Source organism: Chiloscyllium plagiosum, chromosome 34, assembly GCF_004010195.1.
Source record: "Chiloscyllium plagiosum isolate BGI_BamShark_2017 chromosome 34, ASM401019v2, whole genome shotgun sequence".
Classification (NCBI taxonomy): Eukaryota; Metazoa; Chordata; class Chondrichthyes; order Orectolobiformes; family Hemiscylliidae; genus Chiloscyllium; species Chiloscyllium plagiosum.
This window is the reverse complement of record NC_057743.1, coordinates 26,201,845-26,220,161: the sequence shown is the minus strand read 5'-3', so window position 1 is coordinate 26,220,161 and position 18,317 is coordinate 26,201,845. Positions and strand designations below refer to the sequence as shown.

General features: G+C 42.1%; 1 protein-coding gene across 2 annotated transcripts; it reads right to left on the bottom strand.

Moving 5' to 3' along the window:
- Positions 1 to 282: 282 nt before the first annotated feature.
- Positions 283 to 18,093, bottom strand: thap3 (THAP domain containing, apoptosis associated protein 3). 2 transcript variants are annotated; one of them, XM_043675985.1, is made up of 4 exons: positions 17,695 to 18,093; positions 12,053 to 12,245; positions 9,835 to 9,915; positions 283 to 3,585 (listed from the first exon to the last, which is right to left on the bottom strand). In XM_043675985.1, the coding sequence occupies exons 1-4, from the start codon at positions 17,766 to 17,768 to the stop codon at positions 3,265 to 3,267; spliced, it is 669 nt and encodes a 222-aa protein (XP_043531920.1). In that variant the 5' UTR covers positions 17,769 to 18,093; the 3' UTR covers positions 283 to 3,264. The 2 variants fall into 2 exon arrangements, with proteins under 2 accessions (XP_043531920.1, XP_043531921.1); XM_043675986.1 differs by having other exon boundaries at positions 17,976 to 18,077.
- Between the last annotated feature and the right edge of the window lie 224 nt (positions 18,094 to 18,317).

Sequence of the window (18,317 nt, the reverse complement as noted above, 5' to 3'; positions counted from 1 at the left end):
TGTGCGATTTGTAACTTTGTACACCCCAGTCCAACACCAGCATCTCTAAATCATGACTACCATGAAATGATAGCCTACTTTAAAGAAAATGATTGAGCACCATCTGCTGTTCACTTGACGTTGCAACAAGATAGCAGTTCCCTTGAGTGGAGAATAGCCAAAATTAACCAAGTCCTCAAAACTTTCACTGATTCATATTTATACTGGCTCACTCTGTCAACACAAAAAATGACTAACTTCATTTGGAATTGAATTATTCACAAAGACGAGATACAGGTTGACTGCAGTGATTGAAGATTTAATCACAAGTCTGCCAGTGAATAATTTATTGAAGCAAACAGGGCAGAGCGTTCAGCCAACATGCCTGTGGGAGCTCTTTGAAAGAGTTATCCAATTAATCCCCACCTCCTTGCAAAGCTTTTGGTAGCTGTCAGCAGGAGTGGGCTTGATTCCTATTGGAGTTGCTGATTTGGCCTTCATGTTCCATGGAGTGAATTCATTGCTCACTGCTCTCTGCAAACACCAACCACACAGGTTTTCTGGAAAGGGATCATTCCCCAAGCAAAACATCATTTTTTTTTGCATTTAACTGTTGTTACATCCAAAAATAATGGTGGATGACTGATTTCCTTTGGCAACAAGGAAAGCAGCATATTAAACAGAGCAGACTGCAGAATTCTGAACTGGTAATGTGTGCCCTGGTCCATGAGTAACAAAACATAATTCGGCAGGTGCAGCAAGTGAATACAAACGCAAATTGAATGTTGATGCTTATTGCACAGGAAGTATCGATTGGAATTTAGAGGAAAAGGAAGTGATCTTAGAGAAACAGAAGAGTCTGAGGCATCTGGGTAGGGTGGGTGCTGAAAGGGGGTTTCCCCTTGAGGGAGGGACGAGAACTAGGGGATACAATTTAGAACAAATTTTAACTCTGTTCCCAAGACTGCAGTAGAGGTGGTGTCAATTAATATTTTTAAGACAGAGATACATTCTTGACCAACAAGGGAGTTGAAAGGTCAGCAGGGAAATAGAGAGAGGTCACAATCAGATAGGTTGTGATATTATTGATTGGTGGAGTAGGCTCAAGAGGGTGAGAGGCCTAATCTTGCTTCTAATTTGTATGTAGTGAGCTGTGGATATGTCAGAGATTTTCCTGGTGCTGCATTTTATCTGTACAGCACTGGACTGTACATTAGGAAAGGATATAAGAGATTTACTTGGATGTGAAGTCTTCAATTACATGGAGAGACTGAGGAAGCTGAGATTTTTCTTCTCAAAGCAGAAAGGTTGAGCAGATATTTGCTAACGGCCAAAATTTATGAAGCGTTTCCATAGTGTAAATAAGGAGATACAGTTTCCACTGGGGAAAAGAAGAGGGGCATTTTTGTGAACTGGAATACAGGTACGTGGCCTGAAAGGGTGATGGAAACTGATTCAGTATTAACGCTTAAAAGAGAATTACATAAATACTTGTCAACAAACCCATGATCATATTCACCCACCCAACTGCTTCTGGTGTCTGGGCTACCCTCAAAATTGACCTGTTGAGTTTGGCGGTGGGGTTGGGGTGGAATGTGGGACTCCTACAGACCCTCACCATACCTCTTTCTTCCAACTCATAGGGATAATAAATGCTGGCTAAGCCAGCAATGCCCACATCCCGTGAATGAGTCAATAAAAATATCCACTAGGAAGAGATCCCTAACTTCAGGCAGAAACAAAAGGATGTAATTCAGCTATGCCAGAAGATTAACCATAACAGCCTCAAAAGTTCTTGTGGTATTTGTTCAGTTTTATTTTGTTTTCCATTCTTTTCCCTACATTTCATGAAGGTGCCAGCTCAAGGTAAGTGTGATCCCTCTGCCCGAACAGCAAATACCAGCACACTGCAAAATCATGCTGATACTGACAGTCACCCATTTTCAAGCAGGAGAAACAGGATAGTGGGCGATAGTTGCACCCCTCACAGATAATGAGGCCATCCCAAGCTCAGTCCAGATAAGAATCAAACCCACAACATGTTTTCACTCATTTATTCATTTCAGTTTAACTGTTTCCCTTGTTAATTCCCATTTTTAGGTGTCACTTTTTGTAATTGATGCAAGGGATGCTTGGGGTGTCAGGAAATCAAACAGAGTTTTTCATTTTTTGCATCCAGAGTCAGGGTAGGCATGAAATATTGCCAGGTTGGGTATGTGGCAGGTTATATGCAGAGTCAAACTGCTGATGCACTGGGTAAGTGCAGAGTTAAGCTCCTGGTAGATACCTTTGATGTGCCAGGGTGATATGTTTCACACAACTGCCATGCTTCGACCTCTCAAAGTAAATGTACTAGTTCAGTATGAGCTAGGGCTTTATTAGGAATAGTTTTATGCTGCAGACCCCTGAGCAAGGTGGGCTGACTGTAGGCTACAGCAATCTTAAGAACTTGCAGGCAGAGGATTATTTCATCCTCGTAGTCTGGGCTCCCAGAGACAGAAGGACCAGTGTGTAGTCCACTGACCCATCAGCAGCATTTACACGGATGACAAATTCTTCACGTGGTTTAGTTTGAAAGCCGCTAAAAAGCATCTAAACAGTGTTCCACCATGACTGATACCAGCAGCAGTATGGTAGGCAATAATTATAAAAGCACAGGCCCAACTAAACTGCCTGGGATCTGTAACCTGAATTGATGTACAAAGTACAGATATCCTCACTGCTCAAGGTTGGCATCGGAGGGATTTGCTGCAATACATTAACAGGACAAGAGCTTCAAGCATGTCTTAAACTAGGAGATGATTACAGAAGATTAGTAAAGGAATTCACTGTTTGAGTATCAAGGCATCTCACACATAAGGTGGTAAACTGGACTTCAGGTACACCAGCACAGCACCAATTGAATATCAAGGCTTCCTATGACACAAAGTGAATTCCAAGCTGTCTCCCATCATGGGACTCTCCCTGACCTATGATGTACTGTGACAGTCAATGGCTAGAATTTCTTTCAACTCAGATGCTGAGAACCTTCCAGGGATCAAGAGGATGGCACAGCAGATCACAACCAGAGAGAGGAGAGACAAGGTGTAGTGTGACCTGTTTGATTTACATCACTGTCATCAATTTTATATCAATGGCGACTGTGTGTACCTCCTTCTTTAAACTGTTCAAACTCAATTAGCTGCAGTTTGTTTGCATCAAATGTTGAAACAGTCAGTTTCGCCTTATGGACTATGCAGAAAGTCTGCAGGTTGTCTCCTTATTGTCCTCCAAATAATCAGCAATTTAATTCATACAGCGCTGTAGTTGGGCTATGCCTGCAAGGTTCAGTCCACTGGCTGTCAACAGACTCTTGGCTCTCAGATCCTCCAGTTCATCCTTGACCGCCTGCCACTTCTTCATCATTCTCCTCATCTCCTCCTGCTTCACTTTCAGCCGTTTCCTTAGCTTCTCATTCTTCTCCAGGGCGGTAAACAACCTCTTCTTCATCATGCCCAGGTTGGTGGCAGCATAAGTGTGGTCAGCACTGCTGTCGGAGGCAGCAACTTTATTTGGTACTGCCTGCGGCAGGTTCTCCTGCCTTCTACTTGTTGTGGCCATGGGCACCTGAAAGAACACAAAAAATGAGAATGAGTTCACAGAATAAATCTAACAATTGAATCAGACACATATGACCTCATGTCCCTCCATAATCTTTTATGACCCTTCCCCCTTATGATTCAGGTGGTATCAACATTGCATCCTAAATCCAGGAGGCTTTGTTCTCAGAAACACAGAACATAGAAGGAGTCGCCATTCAGCCTTTGAAATTGCTCTGCCATTCAACATGATCATGGTTAATCATCCAGTTCAGTATCCTGTTTATACTTTCTCCACATACCATTTAATCCCTTTAGCTCAATGAGCTATTTATAACTTCTTAAAAATTTTCAAAAGGTTCACCACTCTCTCGGTGAAGAAATTTCTCATCTTAGTCCTAAATGGCCTCTCCCATATTTTTAGATGAAGACTCTTAGTTCTGAACTCCCTGGCCATCAGGAATATCCTTCCTGTGTTTACTGGTTAGACCAGTTAGCATTTTACAGGTTTCTATGAGATTCCCCCCTCAAACTTCTAAACTCCAGTGATTATAGTCCTAACTAATCTAATCTCTCTTCATACGTCAGCCCTGTCAATCCATGAATCAGTCTAGTAAACTTTTATTGCAGACCCTCCATTGCCAGATAAGGAGACCTTATTCTGAGCGGGATAGAGACCATGGGACTCTAAGGGTCAGCGATAGGGCTGTATTTATTGAGAATGCCACCACTAGGTGGTGCAGTGACAGCATGCAGACAGTTTGGCAGTGAAATAGCAGCTTCCTGTAACAAAGATGGCACATCTACAGGAAAAGGCCCTTCAGCCCACCAAGTCTGTGTCAATCAAAAATATGCACCTAATTATTCTAATTCCATTTTCCAGCTGAGAGCAAGACAGAATCAAGATCACCTGCTCAGCACTCATTAAAAACTTGTTTTTAAATTCACTCATGGAAAGCTGGTGTCAGGGACTGCGCCATCATTTATTGCCCTGCCCTGACTACCCTTGTGAAAATGGTGGAAAGCTGCTTTTTTAATTGCCCAATATGTCTTTGGGGAGTTCCAGAATTTTGACATAGCAACACTGAAGCAATGGCGATTTATTTTCAAGTCAGAAAAGTGAGTGGCTTAGAGTGGAACTTGCGGGTGGTGGTATTCCCAAGTATCAATGCCCTTCTAGATGATAACGATTCTGGATTTGGAAGCTGCTAGCTAAGGAGTTTTAGTGAACTTCTGCCGTGCATCTTGAGGATGGTACATATTGATGATACTGGGTGTCAGTGGTAGATGGGAGTGAATATTTGAGGATGTGGTGCCTATCAGTAGGTAGCTCTGTCCTGAATGAAATCAAGTTTCTTGAATGGGTCGTGTTCCAACACACTCCTGACTTGAGCTCTGACAGGCTTTGGGGATTCAGGTGAGTTCCTCACTGCAGAATTCCTAAACTCTGATTCGCTGTTGTAAACAAATGTATATGACTAGGTAAAAACAATGACTGCAGATGCTGGAAACCAGATCCGACGAGCAGCAAAATCGACGTTTCGGGCAAAAGCCCTTCATCAGGAATAAAGCTTTTTTTTTTCTAAGGGTGATAAATGGTTGAAACACAAATATCATGGAATGCTGAATCAGTTGTTAATTTTAAATCTGAGGAAGATACATTTTTGTGAAGCAGAGGTATTAAGGGATATAGGACAAAGGTAGGTAAATGACGTTAGGCCACAGATCAGCCATGATCTCATTGAGTGGTGGAACAGGCTCGAGGGGCTGAATAGCCCCCTCCTGTTGCTATGTTCCTCTTGGTGGATCATCTGCCTTTGTCCTTCTGATTGGAAGAGGTCACCAGTTTGGAAGGTTCTATCAAGGAAGTCTTGATGGGTTGCTAGTTTTCACTTTAGATTTTAAAATTTCTGTCCACTGCACACTTCATTCTCCAAAACTGCCACAATAACTGTTTGTTTATCACTTTCCCCATCACCACTCCTCTGACCGAGCATTCCTGATGAAGGGCTTTTGCCCGAAATGTCGATTTTGCTGTTCGTCGGATGCTGCCTGAATTGCTGTGCTCTTCCAGCACCACTGATCCAGAAAATGTATATGACTAGTCCATTTTACATTCTGTGCAATGGTAACCCCATGTTGTTGACAGTGGGAGATTCAGTGATAGCATTAAATGTTAAAGAGTGATGGTTAGATTCTCTCATGTTGGAAATGGTCATTAGTTGGAATGAGTGTTATTTGGCATTTCAATAGAAAATTTAGAACTTTGCAAGTAAAGCTTAGAAATCACAGAGATGTCCAAACATCTTGGAGAAATATACTGACATGTCTGTGCCATTGGATATGGCAGCTTTTATTTTAGAAACAGATTGTCCAAGAGATCCACATAGACAAGCACATCCTCGAGAAGAAGGCTGTACGGTGATGACACTGGCCCTGACTGCAACACGTGTTGATGGCCATTTTGGCATTTGATGTAATTACTCCACAAAGATAAGGTATTATGTCTTTGTTACTTGTAATTAGTCACTACAATCTCCATCACTTTGTACACACTTAAAGTCACTTATGTTGGATTGAAAGCACTAAGCATTAACCAAACATATTCACAACATTTCAAAGTTGCTACTTGTAGCATATTAAAAACTTTGTTTTGGGAAAAACCACTGTGATCACCCATAGTTTGCACCTCATTAAATTACACTTACATTCAATAGCAAACATAAGTAACATGATAATAACACTTTGTGAGGAAACAGCACAGGCTGACATCTTTGACTCTCTCCACAGATGCTGCAAGAGCATTTTCTTTTCTGGTTTCAGATTTCCAACATCCATAGTTTGGCATTAATTTTCCAATAATGTTTAATTACCTTTCAGATATTTAAGGCCTTCAAGTCCCCTTTAAGCAATGTAAGAGATACATTCTATGCTTTGCAATGTTTGTACTTTAAGGAAAGTTGCAGGACAGCATGCAACTAGAAACATCAGCGTTTTTTTGTCCTTGGAACCTTTATTTAAAGTCAAACAGTTAAGAAACAGGTCCTTTGGTACATCATGTCAATTGTGACCAAAAAACACCAAACTACATTAATCCCATTTCCTTGCACTTGGTCCACAGCCTACTATTCCCTAGGATTTTAAGTACTGATTCAGAATCTTATTTAGTGCTGCAAGAGTACTTGCCTGCACTATCCCTCAGACAACATGTTCCATACATCTACCACGCTCTGGGTGAAAATAATTTTCCTACAATCTCCTCTAAACCACTTACTCCTCATTTTAAAATTATGCCACGTCTGCCATGGGGAGCAAATTCTCACAATCTAATCTATGCCTCATAATTTTGTTAACCACAATCAGATCCCCCCTCCCCCAAACCCTCAACCTCCTCTGCCCCAGGGAAAACAAAACCAGTCTATCCAGTCTTTCCTCATAGCTGAGACTTTCCATCCCAGACCACACCCCGATGCATCTACTTTGCACCTTTTCCAGTGCAATCATGTCATTCGATAGTGTGGTGCCCAGAACTGCACACAATATTCCATCTGTGGCCTAAATGATGTATATAGTGAAGTTGTAACAAGGTTTCCTTCCTCCCAAATCCTCCACCCCAGCTAATAAGGCAAGCATCTCATAGGGTAGTGAAGACGACCTATCTACCTGTGCTGACACTTACGGAATTGTACACCAAGGTCCCTGTGTTCCGCAGTAATCCCCAAGACCCTACCCACAAATTGTGTATATCCTTCCCTTATTTGGCCTCTCAGTACTTATCTCAAATTTAATCAGGATTAAATTCCATCTGCCATTATTCTTCCCAATTTACCAGCTGCTTAATACCAGACAGTAGCCTGAGAACATCCTCCTTGCTATTCACAACATCACCAATTTTTGTGTCATCTATTTGAATCTAGCCATGACACATGAAATAAAAGGTGTGTCTCTGACTGTTGAAAATTAAGTTTGTATGCCCAAAGGTCATCATCCTAAGTTAAAAATCACTCAACACCAGGTTATAGTCCAACAGGTTTAATCGGAAGCTCTAACTTTCGGAGCACTGCTCCTTCATCAGGCGGTGAGAGGAGCGGCGCTCCGAAAGCTAGTACTTCGGAATAAACCTATTGGACTATAACCTGGTGTTGTGTGATTTTTAACTTTGTACACCCTTGTCCAAAACCAGCATCTCCAAATCATGACCTTTGGGTAGGAATTCGTGAGGGGAACCACCATCTTTCTGACATATGTTGCATTTTCAGGTTTCAGAACCCCTGTTGCCTCCAAACTTATGTAAGTATTTTTCCTGCATGAGTTACAAATGTCTTTATGATATTACAACTGTACGGTAGCTCTGTAAGATGTAGAACTTCAAGTGTCTTTTACAGAATTCCTTACAGCATGGAAAGAGGCAGTCTGCACTGATCCCCTGAAGAGTATCCCATCCAGATCCAGCCCCCTACCCTGTCCCCATAACCCCGCAATAATCATGGCTAATCCAGCTAACCTACACATCCCTGGACACTGTGGGCAATTTAGCATGGCCAATCCACCTAACCTGCACATCTTTGGATTTGTGTTTATGTCTTTATTAACGCTTGACAAAGATTGTACAGAATGGCTTGAGAACTTATGTTCTTATCGACAATTTTTTAAGGGATATATTTGCAATAAAAAATTTGACAGAAGTCATACTTTAACTCAGTAATACTAGTCTGTGGACTGCTGAGGGTAAATATTATATGGCCTGCTAAAACCAGGACAGCAGAAATGAATTTAGCCAAGAAAAAAATAATATAAGCATATGTTGATTTGGTGAGATAAAAAAGGATTGGAGGAGATTCTTGTGTAGCATAAATACTGGCATGGAGCAGTTGGACCAAATGTTCAGTTTTATGCAATAAATATGATGGAATTCTATGTAATTGTGGGAAAAGGGCATTACAAAGGATGAAATTTCTTGTTATAGAATACTGCAATAATGTGTGATCCTGTTATAACAGTCACTGGACATAGTGGGAAAACAGTGCGCTCATGAACACACCCTCTCTAACCATGATATTACAAAATTTATCCATCAATGAGGTGACAGCTACAAGTAGCCCACCATTCAAAGAGTTAAACCAACGGGTAAGAATTCAGAGTATGAAGTAAACTAAGCTGTCTGGGTTTCTGTCTCCAGCAATGCCCAGCATAAGAACAAGGAATAGTGATCCAAACTCTCAGTTTCTGCCTCACTTCCACATGTGAAGGCGGCGTTTGATATGCTTTCTTTTATTGGTCAGAGTATTGAGTACAGGAGTTGGGAGGTCATGTTGCATCTGTACAGGACATTGGTTAGGCCACTGTTGGGATATTACGTGCAATTTTTTCCCTGGGGTCGGGGTGTCCAGAACTAGAGGGCATAGATTTAGGGTGAGAGGGGAAAGATATAAAAGTGACCCAAGGGGCAACTTTTTCATGCAGAGGGTAGTAAGTGTATGGAACGAGTTGCCAGAGGATGTGGTGGAGGCTGGTACAATTGCAACATTTAAGAGGCATTTGGATGGGTATATGAATAGGAAGGGTTTGGAGGGATATGAGCCGGATGCTGGCAGGTGGGACTGGATTGGGTTGGGATATCTGGTCGGCATGGACAGGTTCGACCAAAGGGTCTGTTTCCATGCTGTACATCTCTATGACTCTATGTAGTCTTTGCTTGGAATCTCCCTTAAAAGTCACAGGTGGGATAACAAGTTCACTTTGTGAAGAATCACAAAGGGTGGCATCCATGAGTTAAAACAAGAAGAGGAAACACTCACATTTCTGTAGAGCTTTTCATGTCCATTGGACTTCACAAAGTGCTTCACAGTCAAAGTAATATTTAAGTGCAGTGTAGAGAAGTGCAGCCAAAATTGTGTACAGCAAGCTCTCACAAATAGCAGTGCAATAATAACCAGATGATTTATTTTAATAATCCCATTTGAGGAATAAATATTAGCCAGGACACTGGACAGAATTCCCATGATCGTGTTCAAAATAATACCATGAATTTTTTAGATTCATCAGAGAAGGTACCTCATCTAACAGATGGCCCCTTTGACAGTATGGCATGCCTGCAGAGCGCTCCAGAATCTCATCCAAGATTATAAAGTCTTTAGTGTGGGACTTAGCCCCATGACTTTTGGCTAAGGTGTGACAATGTTACCATTGCAAACCCACCTATCAAATCTGACGATCGTTTTATTCCAAGTGTTAAAACACCCTAGGTTGAATTGCTCTAACTAAATCATATACGCACCGTCTCAACCCTCTCCTCAATTATTTCTGGCTTTGACACATCTGCGGCTGTTTTCAACTTTTTCCTTGCTCGATGTCTTTGCTGAAATAACAAACAAAATCAAACATTGGAAGACGCCCTTAAAAAATGAAAGGCAAATCAGACAAAAGACATCATTCAAAATCTCATAAAAGAAATTATTGGCTCAGATATGGATTCCAGGGGCAGCCATAGAACATAGAACAATACAGCACAGAACAGGCCCTTCGGCCCACCATGTTGTGCTGAACATTTGTCCTAGTTTAAGCACCTATCCATGTACCTATCCAATTGCCGCTTAAAGGTCGCCAATGATTCTGACTCTGCCACTCCCACAGGCAGCACATTCCATGCCCCCACCACTCTCTGGGTAAAGAACCTACCCCTGACATTCTCCCCTATACCTTCCACCCTTCACCTTAAATTTATATCCCCTTGTAACACTCTGTTGTACCGGGGGGAAAAGTTTCTGACTGTCTACTCTATCTATTCCTCTGATCATCTTATAAACCTCTATCAAGTCACCCCTCATCCTTCACCGTTCCAATGGGAAAAGACCTAGCACTCTCAACCTATCCTTGTACGACCTATTCTCCATTCCAGGCAACATCCTGATAAATCTTCTCTGCACCCTCTCCAAAGCTTCCACATCTTTCCTAAAGTGAGGCGACCAGAACTGCACACAGTACTCCAAATGTGGCCTTACCAAGGTCCTATACAGCTGCAACATCCCCTCACGACTCTTGAATTCAATCCCTCTGCTAATGAACGCTAATACACTATAGGCCTTCTTACAAGCTCTATCCACCTGAGTGGCAGCTTTCAAAGATCTATGAACATAGACCCCAAGATCCCTCTGCTCCTCCACCTTACTAAGAACCCTGTACTCCGCATTCTTATTTGTCCTTCCAAAATGGACAACCTCACACTTGACAGGGTTGAACTCCATCTGCCACTCCTCAGCCCAGCTCTGCATCATACCTAAGTCCCTTTGCAGCTGACAATAGCCCTCCTCACTATCCACAACTCCACCAAACTTCGTATCATCTGCAAATTTACTGACCCACCCTTCGACTCCCTCATCCAAGTCATTAATAAAAATTACAAACAGCAGAGGACCCAGAACTGATCCCTGCGGAACTCCACTTGTAACTGGGCTCCAGGCTGAATATTTACCATCTACCACCACTCTCTGCCTTCGACCGGTTAGCCAGTTTTCTATCCAACTGGCCAAATTTCCCTCTATCCCATGCCTCCTGACTTTCTGCTTAAGCCTACCAGGGGGAACCTTATCAAATGCCTTACTAAAATCCATGTACACTACATCCACTGCTCTACCCTCATCCACATGCTTCGACACCAACAGTGAAGAACTGAAATTGCGGCTGTATGAGAGGGCAGAACAACACTCATACTGTACCTTCATAATCTCTGAGTAGATAAAGACTGTGGGTACAGCATTCTTCTGGTACTTTGCAAAAATGCACATTCTTCACTCAATAGTGAGCTTAGGTAGACTGTTCAACTATATCAGCATCATAATTCAATCAAGTCAATGTCTATCCTGAAGCAATACACCTGCCGGGGTCACCGAGAGCGATGAGGCGTGATGACCAAGAAAGATGGAAACATTCCACAACAAACAGCAGTGTTTGAGTGGAAAAATCTCTCATTTAAATTACCAGATCCAAGATTCAGCACCGGTGGCTACACAGCAATTACAGTGCAGCTCTCACTAAATCCCAAGCTCAGTGGAGCACTTCGGCACAACAGCCAGCCATCTCAAAGTCTCATAATGGGCCTCTGGGTAAACAAGCCGAACATCATTTCCCTCAGGACCCTTGTGGCCAGTGGAAGGTTTCACCCAATCGTTTTAATTTACAAATTTGGACCCAGAGGCGAAAAGCCTGTGTTTACTCCTCTGCACCATTCAATCCCAACCAAGTCAAGTTGTTGTTGAAATAACAATGCCTTTGATGGTCTAAAGCATCCCAAGACGCTTTGTGGGAAAATTATCAAAATTTCAGACTGAGTTACGTAAGGAGATATTTGGACAAATTATGAAGTAGGCTTCAAGGAGCATCTAAAAAGGAGGAGAGAGCCAGACAGATTTTGAGAATAGGTCTAGGTAGCAGGACACCAACAGTGAAGAACTGAAATTGCGGCTGTATGAGAGGGCAGAACAACACTCATACTGTACCTTCATAATCTCTGAGTAGCTAAAGACTGTGGGCACAGCATTGTGCTTCAGATTTTTTCGGTTGCCCCAAGTGTTGAAACACTCTGGTTTGAAATGCTCAGAGCAAATGACAGTATGTTGGTTGGGCTTGAACTCTGCTCTTCCAACATTGTTCATCCACTGCACTAATAAGTCTGGCTTGCTGAAGGGAAACCTAAGTGACAGTGAAGACAAAGAAAGAAACAATACAATATTAAACAGCAAGTTTCACCTTCTTCCAGCCACAAACTGGATTCTGGGTTATCACTTTCATCCTGCCACCATTTGTACCCTTAATTATGCACAAGATTCTCCCTCTGTCCCCGCTACTATCAATCCACATTTATCCACTACCCCGTCTCTATTTCACACTTGTATAAAAGACGCTGACATATTGCTACTTCAAATGTCACGAGTTGTAGTTGTCCAAATTAACAGACTACTATACAGCCACAATATAAGCTATTAACTTTATAATTTTGAGGAAATTATTCAGATGACCTGCTACCAACTCTCAGCTGCTCACCCTCAACTTAAACGTTCTACAATTCAAGCTGACTGACCTGCAAAAAGTGGGCTATTGCCTCTGACACATTAGTAAACAATGAATTAATTATTTGTACAGAAATGCCTGCATGTTGTTAGGATCAAAACTATCAACTACCTCTGACAAATGAGTTACTCAATCTGTGGTAGTTCTAAAATTAATTGCGTCCATTGATACAATGAATCATGAAGCACAAAAAGAGCCCATTTGGTCCACCTATTATCAATTAGTTCCACTCTACTCCCGATCCTAGTAAGTTTGCTCTTTTCTAAAAGTATACTGAACTTTAGTTTCAACCTTACAACTGAACCTGCTTCCAGCCCCCTTTTGATGCATGCATTCCAGAGCCTAACAGCACTGTTTATAAAACTTCAGACAAGATAACTTCACTCATTGTAGATACAATGTTTCATTACTGACATCCAGGACCACTGGCAAATTTATCCTTCACTTGTGAGCAACTTCTTTCTGTATTGCTAACAGTGATCTATACCAGTACTTTTACACCATAGCTGATTAATTATTTTTTAAAACAGCTATGTTTTGCCTTTATTCTGGATATCCATACACTTGGATTATTAATATTATTAGTTTCAAATTGCCTAATTTGCTGAGGACAGTTGAATTACTTGCTCCTGATGTCTTGGTAGTTACACCATATTTTTACAAACTGTCATAATTTGTATAAACAAATCAGTCCACATGACACAGGAGCAGACATGAGTCAAAATGTGGTGCTGGAAAAGCACAGCAGGTCAAGCAGCATCTGAGGAGCAGAAGAGTCGACGTTTCAAGCATAAGCTCTTCATCAGGAATGTTGAAGACATTCAACATGCCTCCAGCATCAGCAGTCCTCACTTTCTCATAGAAGCAGAAATGGACCATTTGGCCCATCTAGGCATCTCCACCCTTCAATGAGATCATTGCTGATCTGGTACCTTGTCACTTTCCTGCCACATTCTCATAACCCTGAATTCCCTTACTAACCAAAATTCTATCTTAGCTTTGAACATACTTAACGCTCTGCCTCTACAGCCGTCTATGGCAAGGAATGCCACAAGTACACTACCTATGAAGGCAAAATTAAATCCTTAAAATTGGCGACCTCTAACTCCAAAATTATGCCCTCTGGTCCTAGAACCTCTCTGCAATTACCCTGCCAAGGCCTCTAAAATCGTATCTGTTTCAATAAGTTCTTTTCTCGATCTTCTAAACTTCAATGAATATAAGTCCAACTTTTTCAACCTCTCTTCACAAGAAAGTCCCTTTTGTGATAACCCTTAGAACGCCCATGAAGAACCACTAACTAACCTCCACTGGTTGAGTATGAGTTCCTACCCCAGGGATGGGTCTGCAGAACTGTCTGTCCCAGGCTGGGCCTAGTCTATCTATGCCTTGAGTAGTGGCTCTATTATGATGTTCAAAAATAAAAAATGTTCCTTGCCAGTCACGCTTGAGATATTTCATTGATGATGAGAGTAAAGTTTCAGACTTTCATCAAATGTGGTGAAACCATGACAGGAAAGTACTGAAAATGACATTTTTTGGGAAATTAGAACCTTATGATATGACTGTGGAGGATTTGCCCAGTTCATCGAAAGAATTAGATACTTTTAGGAAGGGATCACCCAACAAAATGTCATTCTCCTCAGTCCTTGCGTGGTCCTAGCTTTCAGTGTCATATAGTTTTATCTTCCCGGCAGCCCAAAGGTCGAAATCTTTTGATGAACCAATAGATATTGTAGCAAACCACTATGGCCCCAAACTATCTGTTATATTGTAGCGTTACAGGTTTAACACGGCAAATAGACTTCCTGGGAAAACAATTAATTATTTTCTTGATGAGATTATGGAAATCAGTGGAACACTCGAGTACAGGTCAGCACTTCAAGAACGTTAAGGGATCACTTAGTTCATGCAATTAATAATATCATGACCCAAAGGAAGATGCTGACTTCAAGAAAGCCATAGAACATATCCTTTTCCTTGAAAATGTAGAGTAATGGGCTCAGGAGTTTTAGAGGTCCATAGACAGTAATATCCTCAACCCTAGGCAACTCCATGCCACCCAGCCAAGACCCCAATGAACAAAACTTGTGGCTTCTGCTTGTTGCCAAATGTGATTGGACTCGGAAGCTGCGAAGTTCCAGAACTGAACAGGAAGTTTCTCCACAATACAGGGAGAAGCAAAAGCCTTCACGCTGCACTTGTGGTCATAGAGTTCATCCCAGACAAAGTTACCAAAACAGGAGATGTGTGTACTGCCCAGGCCAAAGTGCAAAGCTACCTCAAGACAGGGCTTTACACATAAGTCAGCATGAGCTTGAAGAACTGATAACAGCTAAATTGCATAACTGCTCCCAAAGTGGCCCCAATTAATATAAACCTCCAGGTAAATACAGTGGAAAAGAGGTCAAGAAAAAAAAACTCTGGGTAGACTACCACTACCTAGACATGGAGGTAGACACAGGTGTCGCAGCATCTAATGTAAGGGAGAAAACCTTTGGGAAATTCCAATGGGGCATCTTGCCTTTACGTCTACAAGACACCAAGGCTAGATTGGTGACAAGCACTGGGAAGTCCTAAAGTATCATCGGTTCCAACTCCAGGGTGCACAACAAAATCAAAGGTTTTCCGAGGTCTCAAAAATTATTGGGGGAGATATGGTGAGCTAAGGAACTTTGGGGATGTCTCTCCAGGGATCCCAGGAGTTATCTTATTAGAAATAAAAACATTGGTAGCATATATGATCAAAACCAAGACATCACAAAAAAAACATGGCCACCATCTTTAGCAGGAACATTCCACAGAGGTAATTGGTTCAACAGTCACGCCACTGAGGAACCCTGCAGTGGCTCTCTCATCTTCACAGAAGAAACGTTCATCTCCTAATTATACACCCCCCGATCAGTCACGGACAGCAATAGGAATGGGGCCGAGGGCAAAGCAGCATAAGAGGCCTCGTTGTCACAGGTGCAAGGGTAACCCTCGGACTCAGAGGGTGTAGCCCATAGGGAAACATTACTAATCTTCCAGTGGAGCTCATAGAATATGAACTCCCATGGTAAAAGGCAACGGGTTGCCCAGCCAGAACTCATCACCTGAACCCTCTATAAGACTCTGGCTCTCTTGTGATTCAGTGGTAGTCTCCCTACTTCTCAGCCAGGAGATCTGGATTCAAATGAAGCAATATCTCCTAACAGGGTAATTAGGAAAAAAAAAGACCACCCACAAGGGAGTTCTAAAAGTGTAACGTCAGTGTCCGTACCCCTGAACCAGCAGGCTTGGGTTCAAGTCCTACCTTCTCTACAAGTGTGTGATAACACCCCTGAGCAGGTTGATTAAGAAAATATATAAAATAGACCCAGCATATTGCCCATTATGGGCTTTACAGGTAAATTTCTAATTGGCTACATAGGTGATTTACTGGTGACAGTTAATGGTTAAAACAAAGAAAGACATAGTTATTTGATGATGGGAAAGCTGTTTGCATATAATTCAAGGGAAAAGAAAACAGGCCCAGGAGGGCTCTTGTTGTGCAATGGTAATATCCCTACCTCTGAACTAGGAAGTCTGGGTTCAAGTCCCACTTGCTCCAAATTATGCAATAACATCATTGAACAGGTTATGTAAAACAAATATGTAAAACAGATCCAGAGACGAAAAAAAACAGACCTAGGGAATGATTTGCCAAACTCTGTCCCTGGCTGGGACTAACTTATGTATGCCATGAATAGTGGTTCTATTTTGGTGTTCAACAATATATGCTGTTCAATTTTCAGTTGGGCTTCCAGAGTTATTACTTCTTCATACCTGGAATGTACCTGTGAAAGTTCTCTGGACTTTGCCTCTAGTGTCAGTGTATCTTTCCTTAGATAAGGAAACCAGAACTATTCAAGTATTCCAGGTATAATCTGACTACTACCTTACAGTTTTAGCAATACCTCACTATTTTTATGCTTCATTTCTTTTGTGTAAAGGCTAACAGTTCAGTTGCCTTAGCATACAACAAAGAACTGTGATGCTGGAAATCGGAAACAAAAACAGAAATTGCTGAAGACCCCTGACAGTTCTGGCAGCATCTGTGAAGAGAAAGCAGAATTAACATCTGGGGTCACCCCTCTTCATTTTCCTTTCCTGCTACTCTCTCATCCTGGATGCCAATGTTTTGCGATTCTTGCTCGACGATCTCCAAACCCCTCAGACTACAGAAAGCTGCAATACCTTCTTCAAAATAATGTAACAATATGATTAAATAATATTCAGCTCTTCTATTCTTCTTACCTTATATTTTCCCACATTAGATTCCAACTGACAAGATTTCACCACTCACTTCACTGGTCTATATCCCTCCAAGGCCTCCTCTGTCATCCTTACTACTTGACCTTCCACTGATTTTTAAATCATCCACAAACCTGGCACGAGTAATTCACTTTCCTAATCCAAGTCATTACTACATATTGTAAATAACTTGTGCCCCAGCACTAATCCCTGTGAGACTCCACTAGTTGCCATCCTAAAAATGCTCATATTACCCAACTTTCTGTTTGCTGTCAGTGCGCCAATCCTCTATGTATACTAACGTACCACTCTCAACATGATGGGCTCATCTTATTAAATGTGTGGTGTGTTATAGGCCACCTTTCGGATATCCGAACATTTACTGGTTCCCCTTTATCTCTCCTGCTTCTTATCTCTAAATTCGGTAGGCATGATCAGTACACACATACATTGATGAATTGTATAGTATTTTGGGTGCCTGTCTGATTTACCTGTGATAGGTGAGTTTCTTGTTCCATATACCTGTAACTGTATCTATACCTATAAATTGCTTAAATATTTATATGACTCCACTCAGTACTGATAGATGATCGTGCTGAAGTTTTGGATCCCCGACTCTTTTACAGTGACAATTGAGTTACTTGTCCCTGATGTGCTGTTGGTCGCTAATAACAGTATTCGTACAGAGATTGATTAGTTATCTGCAGACAATTAATTATTTCTAACAAAATGCATCGTATCCAATGATTATTCACTCCCAATATGAACTGATGTTCTGGAGGCCCAGCGGATTTACCTGTGGAATGTGAGCTCCTTGTTCTTGCTGCTGTACCTATTGGTACAGTTATAGGCAGCACAGGACTTGGGCATGACCCAGTCCCAGCTCTGCCCCCCACAATAATGGCGGCCTAGCGGCAACAGCCGACGCGCTGCGACCCCTCACAACAAAATGGCGCCGTTGCTTGGCGGCACAGCCAACACATCCATCCAGCCGAAAATATATCTCAGGCCGGCGAATTCAAAAACCTAAACCGCTCCCGGACGGATCCTCCTCCCAGTCCCGCGCGCTTAACTTACGGGATAAGGTTTAATTATAACATAAATTTTGATTTTTAAAATTCCGGGAGGCGCGAGCCCACTCGCCGCAATCGCTGCTGGGATTTTTTTCCCGGGGGGGAGGGGAGGAACATGCCCGCTGACGTCACTGGGCGCACAGTGGGCGGGGCCTCTGGCCTGCGCGATGGTGTCACTGACAGTGGAGCTAGTGCCATGTGTGGCTCTAGTTGAGTGCTGTTGGGGAAGGTTATTTCCCCCCTCAAGTGGAAGCTTTTGCAACTTCAACTACCTCAAATATAAATAAAATGCTCTGGATGCTGTAAAGCTGAAATGAAAATAGAAAGTGCTGGAGAGATTCAACAG